The sequence below is a fragment of the Salmo salar genome, chromosome ssa18 (assembly GCF_905237065.1).
Source record: "Salmo salar chromosome ssa18, Ssal_v3.1, whole genome shotgun sequence".
Classification (NCBI taxonomy): Eukaryota; Metazoa; Chordata; class Actinopteri; order Salmoniformes; family Salmonidae; genus Salmo; species Salmo salar.
The window spans coordinates 79,122,504-79,147,386 of record NC_059459.1 but is presented as its reverse complement, the minus strand read 5'-3'; the positions used below and the strand labels follow the sequence as shown (position 1 = coordinate 79,147,386).

The 24,883-nt window shown below is 45.7% G+C and overlaps 2 protein-coding genes across 4 annotated transcripts in view; one reads left to right on the top strand and one right to left on the bottom strand.

The window, feature by feature from the left end:
- The window catches only part of LOC106578122 (zinc finger protein 135), a 160,036-nt gene that overhangs the window by 76,503 nt on the left and 58,650 nt on the right, over positions 1 to 24,883 (bottom strand). The window lies entirely within an intron of this gene.
- LOC106578120 (oocyte zinc finger protein XlCOF6) overlaps positions 1 to 24,883 on the top strand; it is a 95,089-nt gene that overhangs the window by 64,031 nt on the left and 6,175 nt on the right. The window contains exons 1-2 of one of the 2 annotated variants that reach the window (XM_014156739.2): positions 22,108 to 22,414; positions 24,350 to 24,787. The exons of the other annotated variant lie outside the window; for it this stretch is intronic. Coding sequence (XP_014012214.2) covers positions 22,249 to 22,414; positions 24,350 to 24,787 — 604 coding nt within the window. The 5' untranslated portion in view covers positions 22,108 to 22,248. Of the gene's footprint in view, positions 1 to 22,107; positions 22,415 to 24,349; positions 24,788 to 24,883 lie in introns of those variants that run through there. 2 annotated transcript variants of the gene reach the window in all.

Sequence of the window (24,883 nt, the reverse complement as noted above, 5' to 3'; positions counted from 1 at the left end):
ACTGATACGCAAAACAACGCCAGATTCAAAACTTCAAACTTTTCAATTTAAATTACTATACAAAATTCTTGCAACCAATAGAATGTTATATATATGGGAGATACAATCTTCCCAGCTCTGCAGATTTTGCTGTGAGGAGGCAGAGTCATTAAATCATTTATTTTGGTATTGTCCATATGTAGCTCGTTTTTGGTCACAGGTCCAGGAATGGCTGAAGAATTGCAACATTTGCCTAGAACTAACGCTGCAGATAGCAATACTGGGTGATTTGAAAAGCCATAATCAATTAATAATATAATAATTATTTTAGCAAAAATGTTTATTTTTTATTTACAATCTGTAGAAGCTATGAGAACAGAAAGGTTCAGTACTTTTGTGAAGCATCACAGCACAGTTGAAAAATATATGGAAAATAGAAATCCAAAATGGATGATGTTGAGTGATAGATGGGAGGGGTTGAATGGAGCGTAAGGGTGGGACTAACAACAAGATAACCAATGTAAAACATACGGGGTCTGTAAAATGTATATAGGTTCAGACATTTTGTGAAATAGCACAGTTACAAATATAAATCAAACTGGATGGACATCAGAAGAGGAAGGACTAAAAACAAACAAAATGTAACTATTGTAAAATAGATTGTCTGTAAAATGTGTATAAGATGTATAAACTGAGGTAGAAGCCTAAGTGTTTATTAGTTTACTCCAATTGGGGGAAGGTTGATAGGGTTTGCGGGGAATAATAAAGGTATTTTCTTCAAAAAATATATGTATATCTATATAGGTATGTGTATGTATATATGTTTGCATACGTGTATGTATATGGATATATATATGTTTACCAAAAAAATATGGGTATTGGAAATGATACAGACAATTACATTGATGGAAGCAACAATCTTTCCGCAATATTAAGCTGATCCACCCCTTAAAAAATATATAATAATAATAATAATACATTTAAAAAAAGACTGCCGCCCCTAGATGAGTGTTTTCCTGTTTGCTCATGGCTGTATAGAGCTCAGAGTGCGGTCTTAGTGCCATCATCTGTTTGTGTGTCACGGTTGTCCAAAGGAGCAGACCAAAGTGCAGCGTGGTTGTAGTTCCACATTTTATTAAATCTGTGAAACTTTGCAAATACATAAATAACTGAATGAACAAAACAACAAACCGTCACGCAGAGAGAAACAAACACTACTCAAAATATAATAACCCACAAAACCCAGGAAGAAAAACCCCTACTTAAATATGATCTCCAATTAGAGACAACGAGGACCTGTCACGGCTGTCTTCGTCTTCTGACGATATAGCGAAATCGTCGTCTGAAAATGTAGACCAATACGCAGCGGATGTCGTGTTCATTTTTGAAATTAATTAATCGCTCACGTGAACACTATACACAAAACAATAAACAATGACAGTGCAACAGTTTTGCAGGCTATCCTAACGCAGTGCAAAAACAATCTCCCACAAAAGACAAACACAAACACACCCTCATATATGGGACCCTCAATCAAAGGCAAATAGACAACACCTGCCTTCAATTGAGAGTCGCAACCCCAATGAACCAAAACATAGAAACAGACACACTAGACTCAACATAGAATACATGAAAATCAAACAGTTCCCAAAAACCCCGGAATACTTAAATCAAATGCCCTTTTTAGAAAAACACCACCCCTAACCACATAAAACAAATACCCTCTGCCACGTCCTGACCAAACTACAATACCATTTAACCCTTATACTGGCCAGGACGTGACAGTACCCCCCCCTAAAGGTGCTAACCCTGGAAGCACCTTAAGAAAAAACAACAACCCCAAACAACAACAACAACAACAAAATCCCCCTACTAAAGGGAGGGAAGGGAGGATGGCTGCCGTCAACGACGGCACTGTGCTACACCCCCCCTCCCCAACCCACCTATATCTGGAGGTGGCTCCGGTTCTGGCCGTTCCAGGCAGTCGGGCCACTCTGACAGTTCCGGGCAGTCTGGCCACTCTGGCAGACCCGGGCAGTCGGGCCACTCTGGCAGTTCCGGGCAGTCGGGCCACTCTGGCAGTTCCGGGCAGTCGGGCCACTCTGGCAGTTCCGGGCAGTCTGGCCACTCTGGCAGTTCCGGGCAGTCGGGCCACTCTGGCAGTTCCGGGCAGTCGGGCCACTCTGGCAGTTCCGGGCAGTCGGGCCACTCTGGCAGTTCCGGGCAGTCGGGCCACTCTGGCAGTTCAGGGCAGTCTGGCCACTCTGGCAGTTCAGGGCAGTCTGGCCACTCTGGCAGTTCCGGGCAGTCTGGCCACTCTGGCAGTTCCGGGCAGTCTGGCCACTCTGGCAGTTCCGGGCAGTCTGGCCACTCTGGCAGTTCCGGGCAGTCTGGCCACTCTGGCAGTTCCGGGCAGTCTGGCCACTCTGGCAGTTCCGGGCAGTCTGGCTACTCTGGCAGTTCCGGGCAGTCTGGCCACTCTGGCGACTCTTCACTGACGGGCGGCTCTGGCGATTCCTCACTGACGGGCGGCTCTGGCGACTCTTGACTGACAGGCAGTTCTGGCGACGTCGGACTGGAATGACGCACTTGAAGCCTGGTGCGTGGTGCTGGTACTGGACGTACCAGATTGGGAACACGCACCTCCAGGCTAGTGCGGGGAGCGGGAACAGGACGATTCGGACTGGGCTGACGCACTTCCGGGTCCGCACGAGAGACAGGAGCTGGAAACCCAGGGCTATGGAGGCGCACAGGCGGTCTTGATCTTACCTCCTGCACAACCCGTCCTGGCCGGATGGAACTAGTAGCCCTGCACAAGCGGGGTGCTTGTACAGGGCGGACTGGGTTGTGCAGGGGCCTGATGGTAGCCGTGCGTAGAGCGGGAGTTGGGTAGCCTGGTCCTCGGAGGCGTACCGGCGACCAGATGCGCTGCGCAGGCATCCTCCTACCAGGCTGGATGCCCGCTCTAGCACGGCACCTGCGAGGGGCTGGAATAACACGCACCGGCCTGTGCGTGCGTATGGGTGAGCTAGTGCGCTCCTCAGCGAAACATGGCGCTCTCCACCTCATACGCTCCTCCATAAAACCACGGGTAGCTGGCTTCCGGCTCTTCCTAGGCCTAGCCAAACTACCCGTGTGCCCCCCCAAAAAAAATTATTGAGGGTGCCTCTCGTGCTTCAACGCCAGTCGTGTCCCTCGGAAACATTCCCGGTCCATACCATCCTTACTCCATGGGCCTTCTCCGGCCATAACCTGCTCCCATGTCCATCTCTCCCCATAGTCCGTATACTGAGCGTGCTGCTCCTCTCTCCGCTGCTTGGTCTTGGTTTGGTGGGAGATTCTGTCACGGCTGTCTTCGTCTTCTGACGATAAAGCGAAATCGTCGTCTGAAAATGTAGACCAATACGCAGCGGATGTCGTGTTCATTTTTGAATTTAATTAATCGCTCACGTGAACACTATACAAAAAACAATAAACAATGACAGTGCAACAGTTTTGCAGGCTATCCTAACGCAGTGCAAAAACAATCTCCCACAAAAGACAAACACAAACACACCCTCATATATGGGACTCTCAATCAAAGGCAAATAGACAACACCTGCCTTCAATTGAGAGTCGCAACCCCAATGAACCCAAACATAGAAACAGACACACTAGACTCAACATAGAATACATGAAAATCAAACAGTGCCCAAAAACCCCGGAATACTTAAATCAAATGCCCTTTTTAGAAAACCACCACCCCTAACCACATAAAACAAATACCCTCTGCCACGTCCTGACCAAACTACAATACCAATTAACCCTTATACTGGCCAGGACGTGACAGGACCAGCTGCCTCCAATTGGAGATCAACTCAAAAAACCAACATAGAAATAGAAAAACTAGAACTTAAACATAGAAAAACACAAAACACCCCGTCACGCCCTGACCTACTCTACCATAGAAAATAACCTCTTACAATGGTCAGGACGTGACATTGTGGTGGTAAATAGACAGCTACAAAAAATATAGACAAACTCTCTAGGTAGTTAGTGTGGTCTACAGCTTATCATGAGATACTCGACCTCAGGCGAGAAAAACCTTGAGACTTCCTTAGATATTGTGCACCAGCTGTTGTTTACAAATATACATAGGCCGCCACCCCTTGTCTTACCAGAGGCTGCTGTTCTATCCTGCCGATACAGTGTATAACTCGCCAGCTGTGTGTTATTCATGTCGTCATTCAGCCACGACTCAGTGAAACATAAGATATTACAGGTAATGTCCCGTTGGTAGGACATACATGCTTGTAGTTCATCCACTTTATTATCCAGCAATTGTAGGTTGGCCAATAGTACCGATGGCAAAGGCAGAGTAGCCACTTGTCACCGGATCCTCAAAAGGCACCCCGAGCTCCTTCCGCAAAACCTCCGTCTCTTTCTCCTACGAATGATGGGGATGAGGGCCGGTTTGGGTGTCTGGAGTAAATCCCTCTCGTCCAACTCATTAAAGAAAAATTATTCGCCCAGTTCAAGGTGAGTAATCATTGTTCTGATGCCCAGAAGTTATTTTCAGTCATAAGAGACGGTAGCAGCAACATTATGTACAAAATAAGTTACAAACAATGCGCAATTTTTTTTTTTTAAATAGCACAGTTGGTTAAGAGTGCATAAACAGCAGGCATCGCCTCTGGCGCCATCTTCACCCTCACACTATGTTGTCCCGTCCCTGCAACTTAACATTCATTTGATTAAGGTGTGATGTAATGTCTGTCAAAAATGTAACTGATTCCATCTTCTTCTCATTTTCCAAAAAACTGAGTTGCCTTGTCACTCTTTTGATCTGATAAGAAAGCTTTGGTCCAAAAGCGTACCAAAACCCTGCCTTTGCTGAGCCATCTGACATTGTTGTGCAGTAGTAAGTCATCAAAACTGGCATTGGCCTATGTCAGAATACGTCGTAGCAAGCGGTGTTGTAGGGAGGACGTTGCTCTCGAAGTCGATCAGTTTCATCATCTTTGTCATGACCTCAGAAAACTCTTTTCCCAGACTGACACAGGACAGATTGATGGATGACGCAGTGGTGTGATATCAGGGTGGTCCTCTTTCAAACATGCAATCAGTCCCCTCCCTCTTCCTATCGGGGCTGGAGCTACATCTGTGGTGATGGAGACCACGGACTTAAGATCTCTCCCCCTTCGTCAGCATCTCTTTGATGACCTCATGGATATCCTCTTCCTGTGTGTGTGCTTCTAGATTTGTTAAGCCCAACAACTCCTCACAGAATTCCTTCTTTGTTTCATTATAAAATCTGAAATAACACCAGATGCTGGGCATTATCAGTGTTATCTGTTGATTCATCCACAGCTAATCAAATCAAATGTATTTATATAGCCCTTCTTACATCAGCTGATATCTCAAAGTGCTGTACAGAAACCCAGCCTAAAACCCCAAACAGCAAGCAATGCAGGTGTAGAAGCACGGTGGCTAGGAAAAACTCCCTAGAAAGGCCAAAACCTAGGAAGAAACCTAGAGAGGAACCAGGCTATGAGGGGTGGCCTGTCCTCTTCTGTAGATTCTAATAAAATGCATGATGTTTTCTGAATGGCCTCATCAAATTGTGAAATTAAATCTTCAGCTAATATTTCAGTTCTCCTCATTGCAACATCACACATGCATTATTTTACCATCTCAGCGTCTAAAAATGTTTTTTTTGTGTTTTCCCAAAACCCAAGCTATCCTCAGTCAACACAACACAAATGTACATTGGTGGGCTGTCAGGGAAATGACAAGGACTTTGGTTGACCTCTCATTTTGCTTGTCCCAAGGTTCCGTAGAGGATATTATGATAATTATGATTGGGTAAGACACAGCCTCTTGTATTTGCATATAACCACGCGATTGGATTATACTGGGCACTAGTAGAGGTGGGTGTAGATTCTAGAGAGAGAGCAAGAAAGTCATTTTTTAAAAGCTGTCTAAAAATAACGTATTGACTTTTATATAACAAAATGTTATGTCCGGTCCGGACTGACCCTTCTCTGGGTCCGTACCCAGACCTCGGTCCACCAGTTGAGTTCGGCTGCTCTACAACATCCATAGAGTAAGACCCTATCCCACACAGCAAGTAGTGCTGGTCCTAATCCATGCACTTGTCCTCTCCCGTCTGGACTACTGCAACTCTCGCTGGGCTCCCTGCTAGTGCCATCAAACCCCTGCAACTTATCCAGAACGTGGCAGCCGCCTGGTTTTCAACCTTCCCAAGTTCTCTCATGTAACCCCGCTCCTCCGCACACTCCACTGGCTTCCAGTCGATGCTTGCATCCACCACAAGACCATGGTGCTTACCTACAGAGCAGCAAGAGAAACTGTCCCTCCTGACATCCAGGCTACGCTCAAACCCTACACTCCAACCCTCCATTCTGCCACCTCTGGTCTCTTGGCCCTCCTACCCCTACGGGAGGGCAGCTCCTGCTCAGCCCAGTCCAAGCTCTTCTCTGTCCTGGCCCCCCAATGGTGGAACCAGCTTCCCCCTGAAGCTAGGACAGCAGAGACCCTGTCCACCTTCCCCTGAAGCTAGGACAGCAGTCCCTGTCCATCTTCCCCCTGAAGCTAGGACAGCAGAGTCCCTGCCCATCTTCCCCCTGAAGCTAGGACAGCAGAGTCCCTGCCCATCTTCCCCCTGAAGCTAGGACAGCAGAGTCCATGTCCATCTTCCCCCTGAAGCTAGGACAGCAGAGTCCCTGCCCATCTTCCCCCTGAAGCTAGGACAGCAGAGTCCCTGCCCATCTTCCCCCTGAAGCTAGGACAGCAGAGTCCCTGCCCATCTTCCCCCTGAAGCTAGGACAGCAGAGTCCCTGCCCATCTTCGGAAAACATCTGAAACAACGCCTCTTCAAAGAGTATCTTAAATACCAGCTCTGAAACGTTTTCTATTAACAACCACTCAGCGGGACGTCAGCTCAGGGGTCGAAGTTCATCAGGATCTCCTAGGGCAATAACACCAGAAGTTCATGGTGAGAATAATTTCTCAGCTCTGCAACTTATTATTAAATAAATACCTTCGTTTTTAATACCTTAGCGCGCCCCAAACCCTTCACCTGTGGACCTGGAGTTCCTCACCGTAATGGGACCTAGTGTACCACGAGACGAAAGAGGTATACTCACCTTGTCATGACTTAGCCTAACACCCTGAGACATTTTGATACACACCCCAAAGCATGGACCCAACACAGTAACAAAGAGAGGAAACCCTCTGGTCTATTTGGGTCGGTGGCCCCTCCAGAGGAAATGCACAGCCAATATTTATTCAAGCAAAGCCCTTTATAATCAGTCTACTCATCCTATGGATTCTCTAGCTCTCCACCTCCAGGAAACACAATCCTGTTCCTCCTAAAGAAAAATACTAATTATATGAACCTGCACGTGTGGATAAAAAGCAGAAGCTTACCTCTAACTGATGTCTTAGAATACATAAAAAGTTAACAAAATACAGCAGTAGAATATTTAACAAAAAGGCCCCGGAGAGAGAGAGGTTCTAAAAACAGGCCGTCTGCAGACAAAGAAAAATAACTTGCCAACAATGACTTATATACAGTCCAGCCTCACTTGTAAACTCCTCCATAAACCAGTTAAATCTGATTCACACAATACAGGAATACCCCCTTATCCAATCACTAGTTACAAAACATCCCCCTAATCCAATCACTACTCCCCTGGTTACATCCCCTTATCCAATCACTACTCCCCTGGTTACATCCCCTTATCCAATCACTACTCCCCTGGTTACATCCCCTTATCCAATCACTACCCCCCTGGTTACAAAACATCTCCCTTATCCAATCACTACTCCCCTGGTTACATCCCCTTATCCAATCACTACTCCCCTGGTTACATCCCCTTATCCAATCACTACTCCCCTGGTTACATCCCCTTATCCAATCACTACTCCCCTGGTTACATCCCCTTATCCAATCACTACTCCCCTGGTTACATCCCCTTATCCAATCACTACTCCCCTGGTTACATCCCCTTATCCAATCACTACTCCCCTGGTTACATCCCCTTATCCAATCACTACTCCCCTGGTTACATCCCCTTATCCAATCACTACTCCCCTGGTTACATCCCCTTATCCAATCACTACCCCCCTGGTTACAAAACATCTCCCTTATCCAATCACTACCCCCCTGGTTCCAAAACATCTCCCTTATCCAATCACTAGTTACAAAACATCCCCCTAATCCAATCACTACTCCCCTGGTTCCAAAACATCTCCCTTATCCAATCACTACTGCCCTAGTTACAAAACATCCCCCTTATCCAATCACTACTCCCCTAGTTACAAAACATCCCCCCCTTATCCAATCACTACTCCCCTGGTTACAAAACATCTCCCTTATCCAATCACTACTCCCCTGGTTACAAAACATCTCCCTTATCCAATCACTACTCCCCTGGTTATGTAATGCTCACATTGATTATATAAGGGGGATGTTTTCTACAATTTCTTGAGATCGGATACATCTGGGTGGCTACTTTGAAGAATCCAAAATATTACATATATTTTGATTTAACACTTTTGGTTAGTGCATGACTCCATATGTTACTTCATAGTTTGTCTTCACTATTATTCTACAATGTAGAAAATAGTCAAAATAAAGAAAAACCCTTGAATGAGTAGGTGTATCCAAACTTTTGACTGATACTGTAAATCTATTTACACATGGGAATACTTGGGAACATATTCCCTCAATTCATGTAAAAAAAATTAAACAACGAATAAAAAATACAAAAATTCTATATATTATCTTGTTTTAATCAGAAAACTTGGGGCCAAATAAAATCACCCAACGGGCCACCTATTGGGAATCCTACATTACATCTGGACATCTGGTATCCATATCTGACTACGACATTGAATGTTCACAACTCTCCAACCCCATCCCTCAGTTGTTCACCTAAAAAGTGGTGGTTGTCTGAACTGCAGATTGTCCATTTCATACACAAAGAGTAGCAACATTACCTGTCAGGTTCAGACAACAGCCCCATTATATCATTACTGTGACATTGGACTGAGCAGGATCAGGAGGACCAGTTAGAGTTGGTCCACAGGTGTATCTCAATACTCTCTTAGTCCCCTCTCTGTGTCCTCATTTACTTTCTTTGTGGATGTTTTTCACGTGTCAGCAGATTAGTCTTCTGAATTAATATTTTATCAGACTGAGCAGCCATGTTGTTTCCGATTGAAGCTTTTCCCACAGTCACCACAGCTAAATGGTTTCTCTCTGCTGTGAGTCAATTTGTGCATATTTAAGGTATCCTTGCGATTGAAGCTTTTCCCACAGTCACCACAGGTGAATGGCTTCTCTCCTGTGTGAGTCAGTTTATGCCTGGCTAGGTTCCTTTCGAGACCAAAGTTTTTCCCACACTCACCACAGCTGAATGGTTTCTCTCTGGTGTGAGTCAATTTGTGCCTGGTTAGGCTCACCTTCCGATTGAAGCTTTTCCCACAGTCACCACAGGTGAATGGTTTCTCTCCTATGTGAGTAATTTTATGCCTGGTTAGGCGCACCTTCCGATTGAAGCTTTTCCCACAGTCATGACAGCTAAATAGTTTCTCTCTGGTGTGAGTCAATTTATGCATAGTTAAGGTATCCTTGCGATTAAAGCTTTTCCCACAGTCACCACAGGTGAATGGCTTCTCTCCTGTGTGAGTCAGTTTATGCCTGGCTAGGTTCCTTTCGAGACTGAAGTTTTTCCCACACCCACAGCTAAATGGTTTCTCTCCTGTGTGAGTCAGTTTGTGCTTAGTTAAGGAATCCTTGCGATTGAAGCTTTTCCCACAGTCACCACAGACAAATGGATTCTCTCCTGTGTGAATTCTCATGTGCCTGGGCAGATCTCCTTTGTATTTGAAGGTCTTTCCACAAACAGGGCAGATATAGGGTTTCCCACCGTGACAGAGTCGGACATGGGCCTTCAGTTTACAGGTGGAGTTGTAGCGTTTTTGGCAGGAACTACATTCACTGGGTCTCTTACTGAAGAGAGTCACATGTCTCTGCAGGTCAGCTTTCAGAGCAAATGTTTCTCCACAGTCACGGCAGCAGTGAGTTTTTCTAGACGTGGTGCTGGGTTTGGAACAGTGTTTCTCCAATGGTGGGCTGGGATCCAATGGTGGACTGCTGTCAAGTCCTACTGTGTCGCTGCTTACAGCTGAGCTGTGGCTGGAGGCATTGTTTTGATTATCTGGAGGGTCACAGGGAATGTTGAGACCCTTAATGTGGGTCACAGTGACAAAAGGTTTCAGATCCACTGGTTTAGAGTCACTCTCTCTGTTCTCCACAGTCTGGGTTTGGGGAAGAGTCAAGGACCGAAGTGGGTCCTCCTGATCACATTCACTTTTCACACAGGAAGGAGTGAATGTGGAGTCTTTGGTATCAAAGAGCCCTTGAAGCTGCTCTTCCTCCTGACTGGTCCTGACTTCCTCCTGTTCCTCTTTAATCTGTGTGGGCTCTGGGTCCTCCTGCCCCAGACTGGGGCTCCACTCCTGCTCACAGTGCTGCTGCTCAGGGGGAACCTCCTCTTCAGAGAGAGAAAGAGAGAACTGCAGGGAGTCTGGAGGGAAGGAGAGGAGGAACAGATGTTATTTATATATTACAGAATTAAATACAACACTTGAATCACAAATGTGAATTATAGATCTCAATGATTTTTTAATTGAAAATGTCTTTATTGGCATTGATCCAAAATAATAACAGAAGCTAAAATAATGTGCAATACAGATAAAAATAGTTGTACTGCTCCCAAACTTGATATTTTAATAAAGCTTGTACACGTCCTAATAATTTGAGATATTTCTCAGAAAACTAGATGTTTTGATCACCGTATGCTTACTTCTATTATGACCTCACGGCGTTTAAGATGAGCAGAGTCAGGGGTCTACAGGACTGAAGCCGTACTCTGCCTACTGCCATCATCAATATAATATTGAATTACTAGTGTGAACGTAAACGTACTCACTGTCTCTAATGAAATGCATTGGAGTCAGAAACGCTGTGCTATATAAGCTATTTCAATCATCTTTTCCTGACAGATAACTTTTTAATTATGCCCGGTGAATCTTAGCTATATTATAAACTGTGGATGCAATGGAGATCCCTGTTACCGGAAACAGTTTATTAACTAAGTAGAACCGTAGCTAGCTAGGTATTAGATCTACGTACAAACCTATTCTACATAGTTTTATCTCTGGTGTCCTCCCCAGCAGTCTCCGTAGCAGATCATTCTCTTCCTGGTACTCTGCTACAGTTTCCTCAACCGCACCAAGAATCTCCACAGCAGCAGATGCCGTTAAACATTCATTTAACAACACACGAAACAACTGTAGTTTAGACGTTTTCAGTGGACTGAGAGTTGGGTGTTCAGCTCGTATGGCTTCTTGATGTGGGTCCATCTGATCACATTCACGTCTCACACAGGGAGGAGTAAATATGGAGTCTTTGGTATCAACGAGCCCTTGAAGCTGCTCTTCCTGCTGACTGGTCCTGACTTCCTCCTGTTCCTCTTTAATCTGTGTGGTCTCTGGGTCCTCCTGCCCCAGACTGGGGCTCCACTCCTGCTGCTCAGGGGGAACCTCCTCTTCAGAGACAGAGAGCTGCAGGGAGTCTGGAGGGAAGGAGAGGAATAGCAGAGGTTTACACTCCCCTATGTATTTATTTAGACAGTGAAACTAACATTTATAAATGTGTCTCTGTATTCCAGAATTTGGGATTTGAGATCAAATGTTCATAATATCCATTTTACCATTTAGAAATCAAAGCACTTTATGTATCTAGTCCCCCAATGTGAAGAAGTCATAAGCGTTTGGATAAATGAACTTAGTGTATTACAGTAGTCAGAAGTGTAGTATTTGATCCCATATTCCTTACACACATGAAGCTCATTATTCATGATTTATTCGTGATTATCCATAATCATAGTAGCAGCCACGTGAATGTATAAGTGTTCAGAAACATATTATATTCTTATTTACATTTTTTTTTTAAAGACTCCAAAAGTACAATATGTTACACTTGAAATGTGTGTAATTTAGCAGACGCTCTTATCTGCAGCAATTACAGGATACATCAGGGTTAAGTGCTTTGCTCAAGTGCACATGGACATATTTCTCACCTAGTCGGCTCAGGGATTCGATAGGTCACACATTATTTACCTTTCAGTTTCTGTACATACGTACCTGTTCTACATATGTATGTGATCTCCAGCAGTCTCCGTAGCCGATCATTCTCCTCCTGGTATTTCACTACCGTTTTCTCAACTTCCCCGAAAATCTCCACAGCAGCCGAAGTTAAGCGCTCATTTAAAAACATATGAAACGACTGTTGTTTAGACATTTTAAGTTGACTGATAACGAGTTGGCAATTCAGCTGGTAGCTTCTTCGAAGAGGAAAGAATAGTGGTCACAAAAAAAACGAATCCCCTCGTCATTTCACTTGCGCATTTTCCTTCTGTTTGTTTCAGCGGGTGGCAAGACCATAAACACAGCACAGCGCCTCTGTGTGGATGGAGCGTTAACTACAAGGTACAGACTGGTAGTGATAATAGAAATAGATAACTACATGTGGGGAAAACGTTATAATATATTATATAACTTATTGTATGAACTGAATTGAAAGACAACTCATTGTAACACAGGCGACTCCTGAAAGCTGCAACGGCTTGGGACTTCATTCTCAAATCAAATCACATTTTATTGGCTTCTAGTTCCTGACAGCGCAGTAATATCTACCAAGTAATCTAACAATTCCCCAACAACCAGCTAATACACACACATCTAAAGGGGTGAATGAGAATATGTACATAACAATATATGGATGAGCGATGGCCGAGCGGCAATGGATGGTATAAAATACAGTATATACAGTTGAAGTCGGAAGTTTACATACACCTTAGGCAAATTCATTTAAACTCAGTTTTTTACAATTCCTGACATTTAATCCTAGTAAACCTTCCCTGTCAGTTGGGATCACCACTTTATTTTAAGAATGTGAAATGTCAGAATAATAGTAGAGAGAAAGATTTATTTCAGCTTTTATTTCTTTCATCACATTCCCAGTGGGTCAGAAGTTTACATACACTAAATTATTATTTGGTAGCATTGCCTTTAAATTGTTTAACTTGGGTCAAACGTTTCGGGTAGCCTTCCACAAGCTTCCCACAATAAGTTGGGTGAATTTTGGCTCATTCCTCCTGACAGAGCTGGTGTAACAGAGTCAGATTTGTAGGCCTCCTTACTCGCACACGCTTTTTCAGTTCTGCCCACAAATGTTTTATAGGACTGAGGTCAGGGCTTTCTGATGGCCACTCCAATACCTTGACTTTGTTGTCCTGAAGCCAACTTTGGAAATATGCTAGGGGTCATTGTCCATTTGGAAGGCCCATTTGCGACCAAGCTTTAACTTCCTGACTGATGTCTTGAGATGTTGCTTCAATATATCCACATCATTTTCCCTCCTCATGATGCCATCTATTTTGTGAAATGCACCAGTCCCTCCTGCAGTAAAGCACCCCCACAACATGATGCTTCCACCCCCGTGCTTCACGGTTGGGATGGTGTTCTTCGGCTTGCAAGACTCCCCCTTTTTCCTCCAAACATAATAATGGTCATTATGGCCAAACAGTTCTATTTTTGTTTCATCAGACCAGAGGATTTTTCTCCAAAAGGTACGATCTTTGTCCCAATGTGCAGTTGCAAACCGTAGTCTGGATTTTTTATGGCGGTTTTGAAGCAGTGGCTTCTTCCTTGCTGAGTGGCCTTTCAGGTTATGTCGATATGGGACTCGTTTTACTGTGGATATAGATACTTTTGTACCTGTTGCCTCCAGCATCTTCACAAGGTCCTTTGCTGTTGTTCTGGGATTGATTTGCACTTATCGCACCAAAGTACGTTAATCTCTAGAAGACAGAACGTCTTCCTGAGTGGTATGACGGCTGTGTGGTCCCATGGTGTTTATACTTGCATACTACTGTTTGTACAGATGAACGTGGGACCTTCAGGTGTTTGGAGATTGCTCCCAAGGATGAACCAGACCTGTGGAGGTCTACAATTTGTTTTTTGAGGACTTGGCTGATTTTCTCATGACGTCAAGCGAAGAGGCACTGAGTTTGAAGGTAGACCTTGAAATACATCCACAGGTACACCTCCAATTGACTCAAATGATGTCAATTAGCCTATCAGAAGCTTCTAAAGCCATGACATCATTTTCTGGAATTTCCCAAGCTGTTTAAAGGCACAGTCAACTTAATGTATGTAAACTTCTGACCCACTGGAATTGTGATACAGTGAATTATAAGTGAAATAATATGTCTGTTATTAATTGTTGGAGAACATGACTTGTGTCATGCACAAAGTAGATGTCCTAACTGACTTGCCAAAACTATAGTTTGTTAACAAAACATTTGTGGAGTGGTTGAAAAACGAGTTTTAATGACTCCAACCTAAGTGTATGTAAACTTCCGACTTCAACTGTACATATGATCTGAGTAATGTAATATATGTAAACATTATTAAAGTGGCATTGTTTAAAGTGACTAGTGATCCATTTATTAAAGTGGCCAGTGATTGGGTCTCAATGTAGGCAGCAGCCTCTCTCAGTTAGTGATTGCTGTTTAGCAGACTGATTTCCTTGAGATAGAAGCTGCTTTTCAGTCTCTCGGTCCCAGCTTTGATGCACCTGTACTGACCTCGCCTTCTGGATTGTAGCGGTGTGAAAAGGCAGTGGCTCGGGTGGTTGTTGTCCTTGATGATCTTTTTGGCCGTCCTGTGACATCGGGTGCTGTATGTGTCATGGAGGGCAGGTAGTTTGCCCCCGGTGATGCGTTGTGCAGACCGCACCACCCTCTGGAGAGCCTTGCGGTTGCGGAGAGTGATGGAGTGCTACATCAGATGACCTGGCCTCGATAATCCTATAACTCAACCAAATTGAGATGGTTTGGAATGAGTCGGACCGCAGAGTGATGGAAAAGCAGCCAACAAGTGCTCAGCATATGTGGGAACTCCTTCAAGACTGTTGGAAAAGCATTCCAGGTGAAGCTGGTTGAGAGAATGCCAAGAGTGTGCAAAGCTGTCATTAAGCAAAGGGTGGCTATTTGAAGAATCTCAAATATAAAATATAACACTTTTTTGTTTACTAAATGATTCTATATGTGTTATTTCATATTTTTGATGTCTTCACTATTATTCTTCAATGTAGAAAATAGTAAAAATGAAGAAAAACCCTTCAAAGTGTAGGTGTTCTAAAACGTGTGACCAGTAGTGTACATATCTGTCTCATTACTCTATCTGTGTTAAAGTGCAGCACGTTAATGGCTTCTGCCACCTGCAAGTAACATTATTTCAGGGAAAAGTGGTCACTTGAAGCTGATTGGTTTTCAGTGTTAATTATCATAACCATATGCTAATATATCAACAATTCGGCAATTATTGATATCAACAATTGAATAATCTATATCAAAACAGTATTCATTGATTATAAGTATTGCTAGCTATCAGTAGATTTACATACGAACCTATTCTACATAGTTGTATCTCTGGTGTGATCCGCAGCAGTCTCCGTAGCTGATCATTCTCCTTCTGGTATTCCACTACCGTTTTCTCAACTTCACGAAAATCTCCATAGCAGCCGTCGTTAAATGCTCATTTAAAAAGTAAGTAAGATGACGCTGGAGATGGTGTCGGAGTAAGATGGCGCCAGAGCAGAAGACAGACGTTTTACATGCCCCCAACCGATTGTGTTTTTTTGTTTGTTTATCTGCGTTGTTTGTAACTTATTTGTTTTACTTATTTTGTACATAATGTTACTGCTACCGTCTCTTATGACTGAAAATAACTTCTAGACGTCAGGACATCAGGACATCAGGACACCACGGACTAACAGAATCCTTTTTCTTCTTTCCCGACTCTGACGAACCCGAGGCGGAGGATATACGGCTCCCTCGGGAACAGGCCCCAACCCCCGTGATCTGCATGAAGAGGAGACGGAGAAAGAGGGGCCGGTGAGCGGGCTGCCTTCTGAGAATTCGTAGGCGATCGAATAAACCCCCACTTCCCTCAATTCTGCTAGCAAACTTGCAATCATTGGACAATAAAATCGACGAGTTACATGAAAGATTAAACTACCAACGGGACATTAAAAACTGTAATATCTTATGCTTCACGGAGTCATGGCTGAATGATGACAATATCAACATACAGCTGGCTGGTTATACGATGTACCGGCAGGATACAACAGCTGCGTCTGGTAAGACAAGGGGCAGCGGACTATGTATTTTTGTAAATAACAGATGGTGCACTATATCTAAGGAAGTCTCGAGCTATTGCTCGCCTGAGGTAGAGTATATCATGATAAGCTGTAGACCACACTGCTGTAACGCCCTGGCCATAGAGAGGGTTTTTTTGTTCTTTATTTTGGTTAGGCCAGGGTGTTACATTGGGTGGGCGTTCTATGTTCCTTTCTCTATGTTTTTGTATTTCTTTGTTTTGGGCCGTGTGTGGCTCCCAATCAGGCACAGCTGAAGCTCGTTATTGCTGATTGGGAGTCACACATAAGGAGCATGTTTTTCCTTTGGGTTTTGTGGGTAATTGTTTCTGTTTAGTGTTTGAACCTGACAGGACTGTTTGGCTGTCAGTTTCTTGTTTTTGTCTAACGTGTTCTTTCTTTAATAAATTCCTGAAGATGAACACATCCTCCGCTGCACCTTGGTCTCATTTGAACGACGGCCATTACAGAATTACCCACCAACAACGGACCAAGCAGCGGAGGAAGGAGAAGCGCCAGGAGAGGAGCGTTCAGGATTCGTGGACTTGGGAGGAAATCCTGGACGGGAAAGGACCATGGGCTCAAGCTGGGGATTATCGCCGCCCGCAGTGGGAGATCGAGGCGGCGAGAGCTGAGAGGCATTGGTATGAGGAAAGGGAGCACAGCAGACACGAGAGGCAACCCCCACATTTTTTTTGGGGGGGGGGCACACGGGGAGATTGGCGAAGTCAGGCAGTAGACCTGAGCCAACTCCCCGCGCTTACCGGAAGCAGCGTGGTACTGGTAAGACACTGTGTTAAGCTGTGGAGTGCACGGTGTCCCCAGTGCGCGTTCAAAGCCCGGTGCGCTACATACTAGCCCCCCGCAAGTCCCATGCGAGTGCAGGCATCGAGCCAGGGCGGATGGTGCCAGCTCAGCGCGTCTGGTCTCCAGTGCGCCTCCTCGGTCCAGGTTATCCTGCGCCGGCGTTGCGCACTGTGTCTCCAGAGCGCTGGGAGGGTCCAGTTTGCCCAATGCCTGCTCTCCGCCCGTGCCGGGCCAAAGTGGGCATTCAGCCTGGAGTGTGGGTAAAGAGCGTCCGTACCAGAACTCCAGTGCTCCCCCACAGCCCGGTTTATCCTGTGCCTCCTCCTCGGACCAGACCTCCAGTGGGTCTCCCCATCCTTGTCCGTCCTGTGCCACCTCCCAGGACCAGGCCTCCAGTGGGTCTCCCCATCCTGGTGAGTCCTGTGCCTGTGCCCAGGGCCAGGCCTCCTTCATGTCTCCCCAGCCTGGTGAATCCTGGGCCAGAGCCGCCAGAGCTGCCCACCAGTCCGGAGCCGCCAGAGCTGCCCGCCAGTCCGGAGCCGCCAGAGCTGCCCGCCAGTCCGGAGCCGCCAGAGCTGCCCGCCAGTCCGGAGCCGCCAGAGCTGCCCACCAGTCAGGAGCCGCCAAAACTGCCCGCCAGTCAGGAGCCGTCAGAGCCGCCCGCCAGTCAGGAGCCGCCAGAGCCGCCCGCCTGTCCAGAGCCGCCAGAGCCGCCAGCCTGGTGAGTCCTGTGCCTGCGCCCAGGGCCAGGCCTCCTTCATGTCTCCCCAGCCTGGTGAGTCCTGTGCCTGTGCCAAGGGCCAGGCCTCCTTCATGTCTCCCCAGCCTGGTGAATCCGGGGCCAGAGCCGCCAGAGCTGCCCACCAGTCCGGAGCCGCCAGAGCTGCCCGCCAGTCCGGAGCCGCCAGAGCTGCCCGCCAGTCCGGAGCCGCCAGAGCTGCCCGCCAGTCCGGAGCCGCCAGAGCTGCCCGCCAGTCAGGAACCGCCAGAGCTGCCCACCAGTCAGGAGCCGTCAGAGCCGCCCGCTAGTCAGGAGCCGCCAGAGCCGCCCGCCTGTCCGGAGCCGCCAGAGCCGCCCGCCTGTCCAGAGCAGTCAGAGCCGCCCGCCAGCCCGGAGCCGCCGAAGCCGCCAGAGCCGCCCGACAGACTGGTGAGTCCTGTGCCTGTGCCCAGGGCCAGGCCTCCTTCATATCTCCCCAGCCTGGTGAATCCTGGGTCAGTGCCGCCGGAGCAGCCAGGGACGCCCGCCAGCCGGGCGCAGCCAACGTCGCCAGCCGGGCGCAACCAGGGTCGCCCGCCAGCCAGGCGCAGCCAACGTCGCCAGCCGGGCGCAACCAGGGTCGCCCGCCAGCCAGGCGCAACCATCACCGCCCATCAGCCGGGCGCAACCAGGGTCGCCCGCCAGCCGGGCGCAGCCATCGTACCTTCGGCGCGGCCAGGTGCGCCACCTAAGAGGGCGACGCCAAGGGTGGAGCAGAGGCCACGTCCCGCGCCCGTAAGAAGGCCCACCCGGACCCTCCCCTTCTGAGTCAGGTTTTGCGGCCAGAGTCCGCACCTTTGGGGGGGGTACTGTAACGCCCTGGCCATAGAGAGGGGTTTTTTGTTCTTTATTTTGGTTAGGCCAGGGTGTTACATTGGGTGGGCATTCTATGTTCCTTTCTCTATGTTTTTGTATTTCTTTGTTTTGGGCCGTGTGTGGCTCCCAATCAGGCACAGCTGAAGCTCGTTGTTGCTGATTGGGAGTCACACATAAGGAGCATGTTTTTCCTTTGGGTTTTGTGGGTAATTGTTTCTGTTTAGTGTTTGAACCTGACAGGACTGTTTGGCTGTCGGTTTCTTGTTTTTGTCTAACGTGTTCTTTCTTTAATAAATTCCTGAAGATGAACACATCCTCCGCTGCACCTTGGTCTCATTTGAACGACGGCCGTTACAACTGCCTACTGAGAGAGTTCTCATCTGTATTCTTCGTAGCTGTTTACATATCAACTCAGTCAGAGGTTGGCACTAAGATAGCATTGAATGAGTTGTATTCCTCCATAAGCAAACAACAAAACGCTCACCCAGAGGCGGCGCTCCTAGTAGCCGGGGACTTTAATGCAGGGAAACTTAAATCAGTTTAACCAAATTTCTATCAGCATGTTAAATGTGCAACCAGAGGGAAAATAATTCTGGACCACCTGTACTCCACACACAGAGACGCATACAAAGCTCTCCCTCGCTCTCCATTTGGCAACTCTGACCATAATTCCATCCTCCTGATTCCTGCTTACAAGCAAAAATTAAACCAGAATCAGCAGTGACTAGATCAATAAAAAAAAGTGGTCAGATGAAGCAGATGCTAAGCTACAGGACTATTTTACTAGCACAGACTGGAATATGTTCTGGGATTCCTCCGATGGCATTGAGGAGTGCACCACATCCGTCATTGGCTTCATCAATAAGTGCATCGATGACGTCGTCCTCACAGTGAGCGTACGTACACACCCCAACCAGAAGCCATGGATTACAGGCAGCATCCGCACTGAGCTAAAGGCTAGAGCTGCCGCTTTCAAGGAGTGGGACTCTAACCCGGAAGCTTATAAGAAATCCTGCTATGCCCTCCGACGAACCATCAAACAGGCAAAGCATCAATACAGGACTAAGATCGAGTCATACTACACCGGTCAAGTGGATGTGGCTGCAGTAAAGGCTGTGCTCCCGATGGGGCTGCAGTAAAGGCTGTGCTCCCGATGTGGCTGCAGTAAAGGCTGTGCCCCTGATGTGGCTGCAGTGTTTGGGGCTTCTCTCACTTTCTACTGTTTCCTTTCCTTTATCTACTGTCTCCTTTCCTTTGTCTACTGTCTCCTTTCCTTTGTCTACTGTCTCCTTTCCTTTGTCTACTGTCTCCTTTCCTTTGTCTACTGTCTCCTTTTCCTTTGTCTACTGTCTCCTTTCCTTTGTCTTCTGTTTCCTTTGTCTTCTGTTTCCTTTGTCTACTGTCTCCTTTCCTTTGTCTACTGTCTCCTTTCCTTTGTCATCTGTTTCCTTTCCTTTGTCTTCTGTTTCCTTTCCTTTGTCGACTTTCTTCACCATTAATCATGTCACTGTTCTGCCCTTCAATACATCCGCTTCTCTTTCCCATTTTCAGAAATCATCCCATTTAACTTTTATTTTCTTCTATCTCTTCTCTGCCTCTTCCAGCTGTTCTCTGGTTTCTCCAAGTCTCTCTTTACTGAGAGTTCTCTGGTTCCTCCAAGTCTCTCTGTACCGTGAGACCTCTGGTTTCTTCAAGTCTCTCTGTACTGAGAGTCCTCTGGTTTCTCCAAGTCTCTCTGTACTGAGAGTCCTCTGGTTTCTCCAAGTCTCTCTGTACTGAGAGTTCTCTGGTTTCTTCAAGTCTGTCTGTACTGAGAGTCCTCTGGTTTCTCCAAGTCTCCCCGTCTCTGAGAGTTCTCTGGTTTCTTCAAGTCTCTCTGTACAGAGAGTTCTCTGGTTTCTCCTTTTGAATGGTCCTCCTCTCAATGCCTCACTACCTGTAAATTGAGATGACCCGTGGTGGTGGACAGAACCCCTATATAACGTTATCAATCCAAGTCCAAACAAGATGTATTTAATGTATGGCTCATCAGGCTTAGGTTGCATCAGGCTTGAATTTTCGATCAATGGTCTAATCCAGTGGTTCCCAAACTTTTTATAGTCCCATACAGCTTCAAACATTCAACCTCCAGCTGCGTACCCCCTCTAGCACCAGGATCAGTGCACTCTCAAATGTTTTTTTTTGCCATCATTGTAAGCCTGCCACACACACACACACTATACAATACATTCATTAAACACAATAATGAGTGTGTTTTTGTCACAACCCGGCTCGTGGGAAGTGACAAAGAGCTCTTATAGGACCAGGGCACAAATAATAATATAATAATAATCAATAATTTTTCTCTTTATTCATCAAAAATGGTGAATAACTCACCACAGGTTAATGAGAAGGGTGTGATTGAAAGGATGCTCATAATATACTTAAGTATATTTAAAACCAAATACTTTTAGACTTTTACTGAAGTTGTATAATGCTGGGTGACTTTCACTTTTACTTCAGTCATTTTGTATTAAGGTATCTTTACTTTTACTCAATTGGATACTTATTCCACCACTGGTGCTGGGCATCTTGCTTATCTGAAATAAGCCCACAGAAATATACCTATGAGGAACAGCATCTATGAAGGAGCTTTGAATGTAATTAATCTTCCGAGAGTTGGCTTAGCATTGGACCAGAGCTAGCTATCTATCGACCTTGTGTGTGCAGAGCGGCACCAGAATAAACATTTAAATACGTCTTACCCTTTTGTAGTTAATAAATCCATTGTGAAATGTGTTAACTATAGTATCCTTAACTAGCATCGAAAAAGGGAATCCTTTATTCTCTAATGAAAAATCTTTCTCCCTAATTTCTTAGTCACGCTTGTAACGTCAGTACGGCAGGCGCAGTAACCTATGCTCCGGAAAGGGAGGGGCAGGTAACCTACACATACACATGCCCCACTGAGACACACACTGGCAAAGATTTTCAGCTGGCAGGCAGACACTGGAATACGTTTTTGAGTGACAGAGTGAGAGCTTTGCATAGGCACTTTGTTGCATTTTGTGTGGGACTGGAAAAAATGTAAAATAATGTTATCAACCGGTTCCCTAGCTTTTAAAATAATGCTTCTGTTCCGGAACATTATCGATCACTTTTATTTGCGGTTCTGATTCTGTTCCTCAAGAAATTGATGATTGCTATTAATTTTCTCTGGTTTAGTGCAAGCTGTCACATCAGTCCCAAGTGGATGCAGTTGTCAGGAATCACCTGTGTTGCAATGTTTTGTCTTTTAATTCGGTTCATACAATTAATGATCATCCTAGATCTCCCTATTACTTAATATAACGTTTTCCCCATATTGTAGTTATTTCGTTCCACTCTCACTGGTCTGTAGCTTGTAATAAAACCCCATCCACATGGGGCACTGTGTTGTACTTATGGGATCTCATCCCGCTGATATTACAGAAAAAGAAGACAATGCGGAAGTGAAACTACTTGCCACTAATGCAACAGCAGCGGGTTTCTTTTGTTTGTGGCCACTATTATTTCCACTTGGACGAAACCATACTAGCCGAATACCCAACTCTCATTCGACTGAAACATGTCCCATCTACAGTCGTTTCGTATGTTTTTAAATGAGCGTTTAACGGCGGCTGCTGTGGAGATTTTCGGGGAAGTTGAGAAAACGGTAGTGAAATACCAGGAGGAGAATGATCGGCTACGGAGATTGCTGGAGATCACATCAGAGGTTCAACTATGTAGAACAGGTTCGTATGAATATCTACTGATAGTTAGCTATAGTTATACTGAATGAATACCGTTTAGGCTAACAGTGATCACCATTTCTTAAAAACAGTTAAGTTTATTTTATTTATTTAACTAGGTAATTCAGTTAAGAACAAATCATTATTTACAATGACGGCCTAACGCCGACGACACTGGGCCAATTGTGCGCTGCCCTATGGGACTCCCAATCACGGCCGGTTGTGATACAGCCCAGGATCGAACCAGGGTCTGTAGTGACGCCTCTCGAGAGCCCATCTACTGTAACATTTTGACCGTGAATGGATTTAAAAAGTTGTTTTTGTCACAAGACTATTTGAAATGGCAGACAGTCATCTGCAGGCTGTATTAGATCATAGCTTAGCCCAAATCTAGACACCTTTGTTATGTCATTTATTAAATAAGGGTCTAAGGGTTATAAACCATAATTACCTTCAGCGTCTATTGCTGAAGGTACACTATGAATACAGCAGTATGCGGACACAGGCGGCAGGTAGCCTAGTGGTTAGAACGTTGGGCCAGTAACCCGAAAGGTTGCTGGATCGAATCCCCCAGCTGACAAGGTAAAAATCTGTCTTTCTAGCCCTGAGTAAGGCAATTAACCCCACTGTTCCCCGGGCTCCGAAGACGTGGATGTCGATTATGGCAGCCCCTCCGCACCTCTCTGATTCAGAGGGGTTGGGTTAAATGCGGAAGACACATTTCAGTTGAAGGCATTCAGTTGTACAACTGACTAGGTATCCCCTTTCCCTACCCCTTCAAATTAGTGGATTTGGTTATTTCAGCACACCTGTTGCTGCCAGGTGTATAAAATCAAGCAATCTCCATAGTCAAACATTGGCAGTAGAATGGCCTTACTGAAGAGCTCAGTGACTTTCAATGTAGCGCCATCATAGGACGCCAACACATTGCTAGCCTGCGTCAAGTGTAAGTGCTGTTATTGTGAAGTGAAAACTTCTAGGAGCAACAACGGCTCAGCCTCGAAGTGGTAGGACACACAAGCTCACAGAACGGGACTTCCGAGTGCTGAAGTGTGTAACGCGTAAAAATCGTTGGTTGCAATACTCACTACGAGTTCCAAACTGAAGCTGGAAGCAAGTTCAGCACAATAACTGTTAGTCGGGAGCTTCATGAAATGGGTTTCCGTGGCCGAGCAGCCGCATACAAACCTAAGATCACCATACACAATGCCAAGCGTTGGCTGGAGTGATGTAAATCTCGCCGCAATTGGACTCTGGAGTAATGAATCACACTTTACCATCAAGCACTCCAACGGACAAATCTGCATTTGGCGGATGCCAGGGGAACGCTACCTGCCCCAGTGCATACTGTCAACTGTAAAGTTTGGTGGAAGAGGAATAACGGTCTGGGGCTGTTTTTCATGGTTCGGGCTAGGCCCCTTAGTTCCAGTGAGGCAAAATCTTAACCTGATGCTGTGATTTTTCAAGGCTGTGTGTGTGGATGATAAATGGATTCCACAGCAAAAAGAGTTTACATTTACGAGGGAGGAGACTTAAAACACGAAATGACTAACTTTCGCTAGAGAATTTTAATTCTGGGTAACCGAGATGAACGAATGACTAGTACCAGAAAAGATGCTGGGAAATGTGAGAGGTCCGGCAGCAAACAAGGGGTATAAAAAAAGAAGAAGTGATTTTTAAGACACAGGTGCCTTCTAAATTCGAAGGTTGGTTGAAAGTTGTTTACCGTATTTTCAATGGACCCTCAACCTCAGACACAGGCTTTAACTATGGCGCTGGAGGTTCGACTCCTCCTTCACTATATAGATCACAGAGATCTAGAATTCTATCATTAGTATTAGTATCATTAGTATGATATTTTATATTAGTATCATTCAAGTGTTCTATTTAATTCTATGCTGTATAGGTAACCTCTGCTCATCCTCTCCTTCCCTCCAGACTCCCTGCAGCTCTCTGTCTCTGAAGAGGAGGTTCCCCCTGAGCAGCAGGAGTGGAGTCCCAGTCTGGGGCAGAAGGACGCAGAGACCACACAGATTAAAGAGGAACAGGAGGAAGTCAGGACCAGTCAGCAGGAAGAGCAGCTTCAAGGGTTCTTTGATACCAAAGACTCCATATTCACTCCTTCCTGTGTGAAAAGTGAATGTGATCAGATGGACCCACATCAAGAAGCCATACTAGCTGAACACCCAACTCTCAGTCCACTGAAAACGTCTAAACTACAGTTGTTTCGTGTGTTGTTAAATGAATGTTTAACGGCATCTGCTGCTGTGGAGATTCTTGGTGCGGTTGAGGAAACTGTAGTAGAGTACCAGGAAGAGAATGATCTGCTACGGAGACTGCTGCGGATCACACCGGAGATAAAACTATGTAGAATAGGTTAGTACGTATATCTACTGATTGTTAGCTATAGTTCTACTCAATTAATAAACTGCTTAGGCTTTTTTAAGAAGTTGTTTAGAATTTTTACCGTAA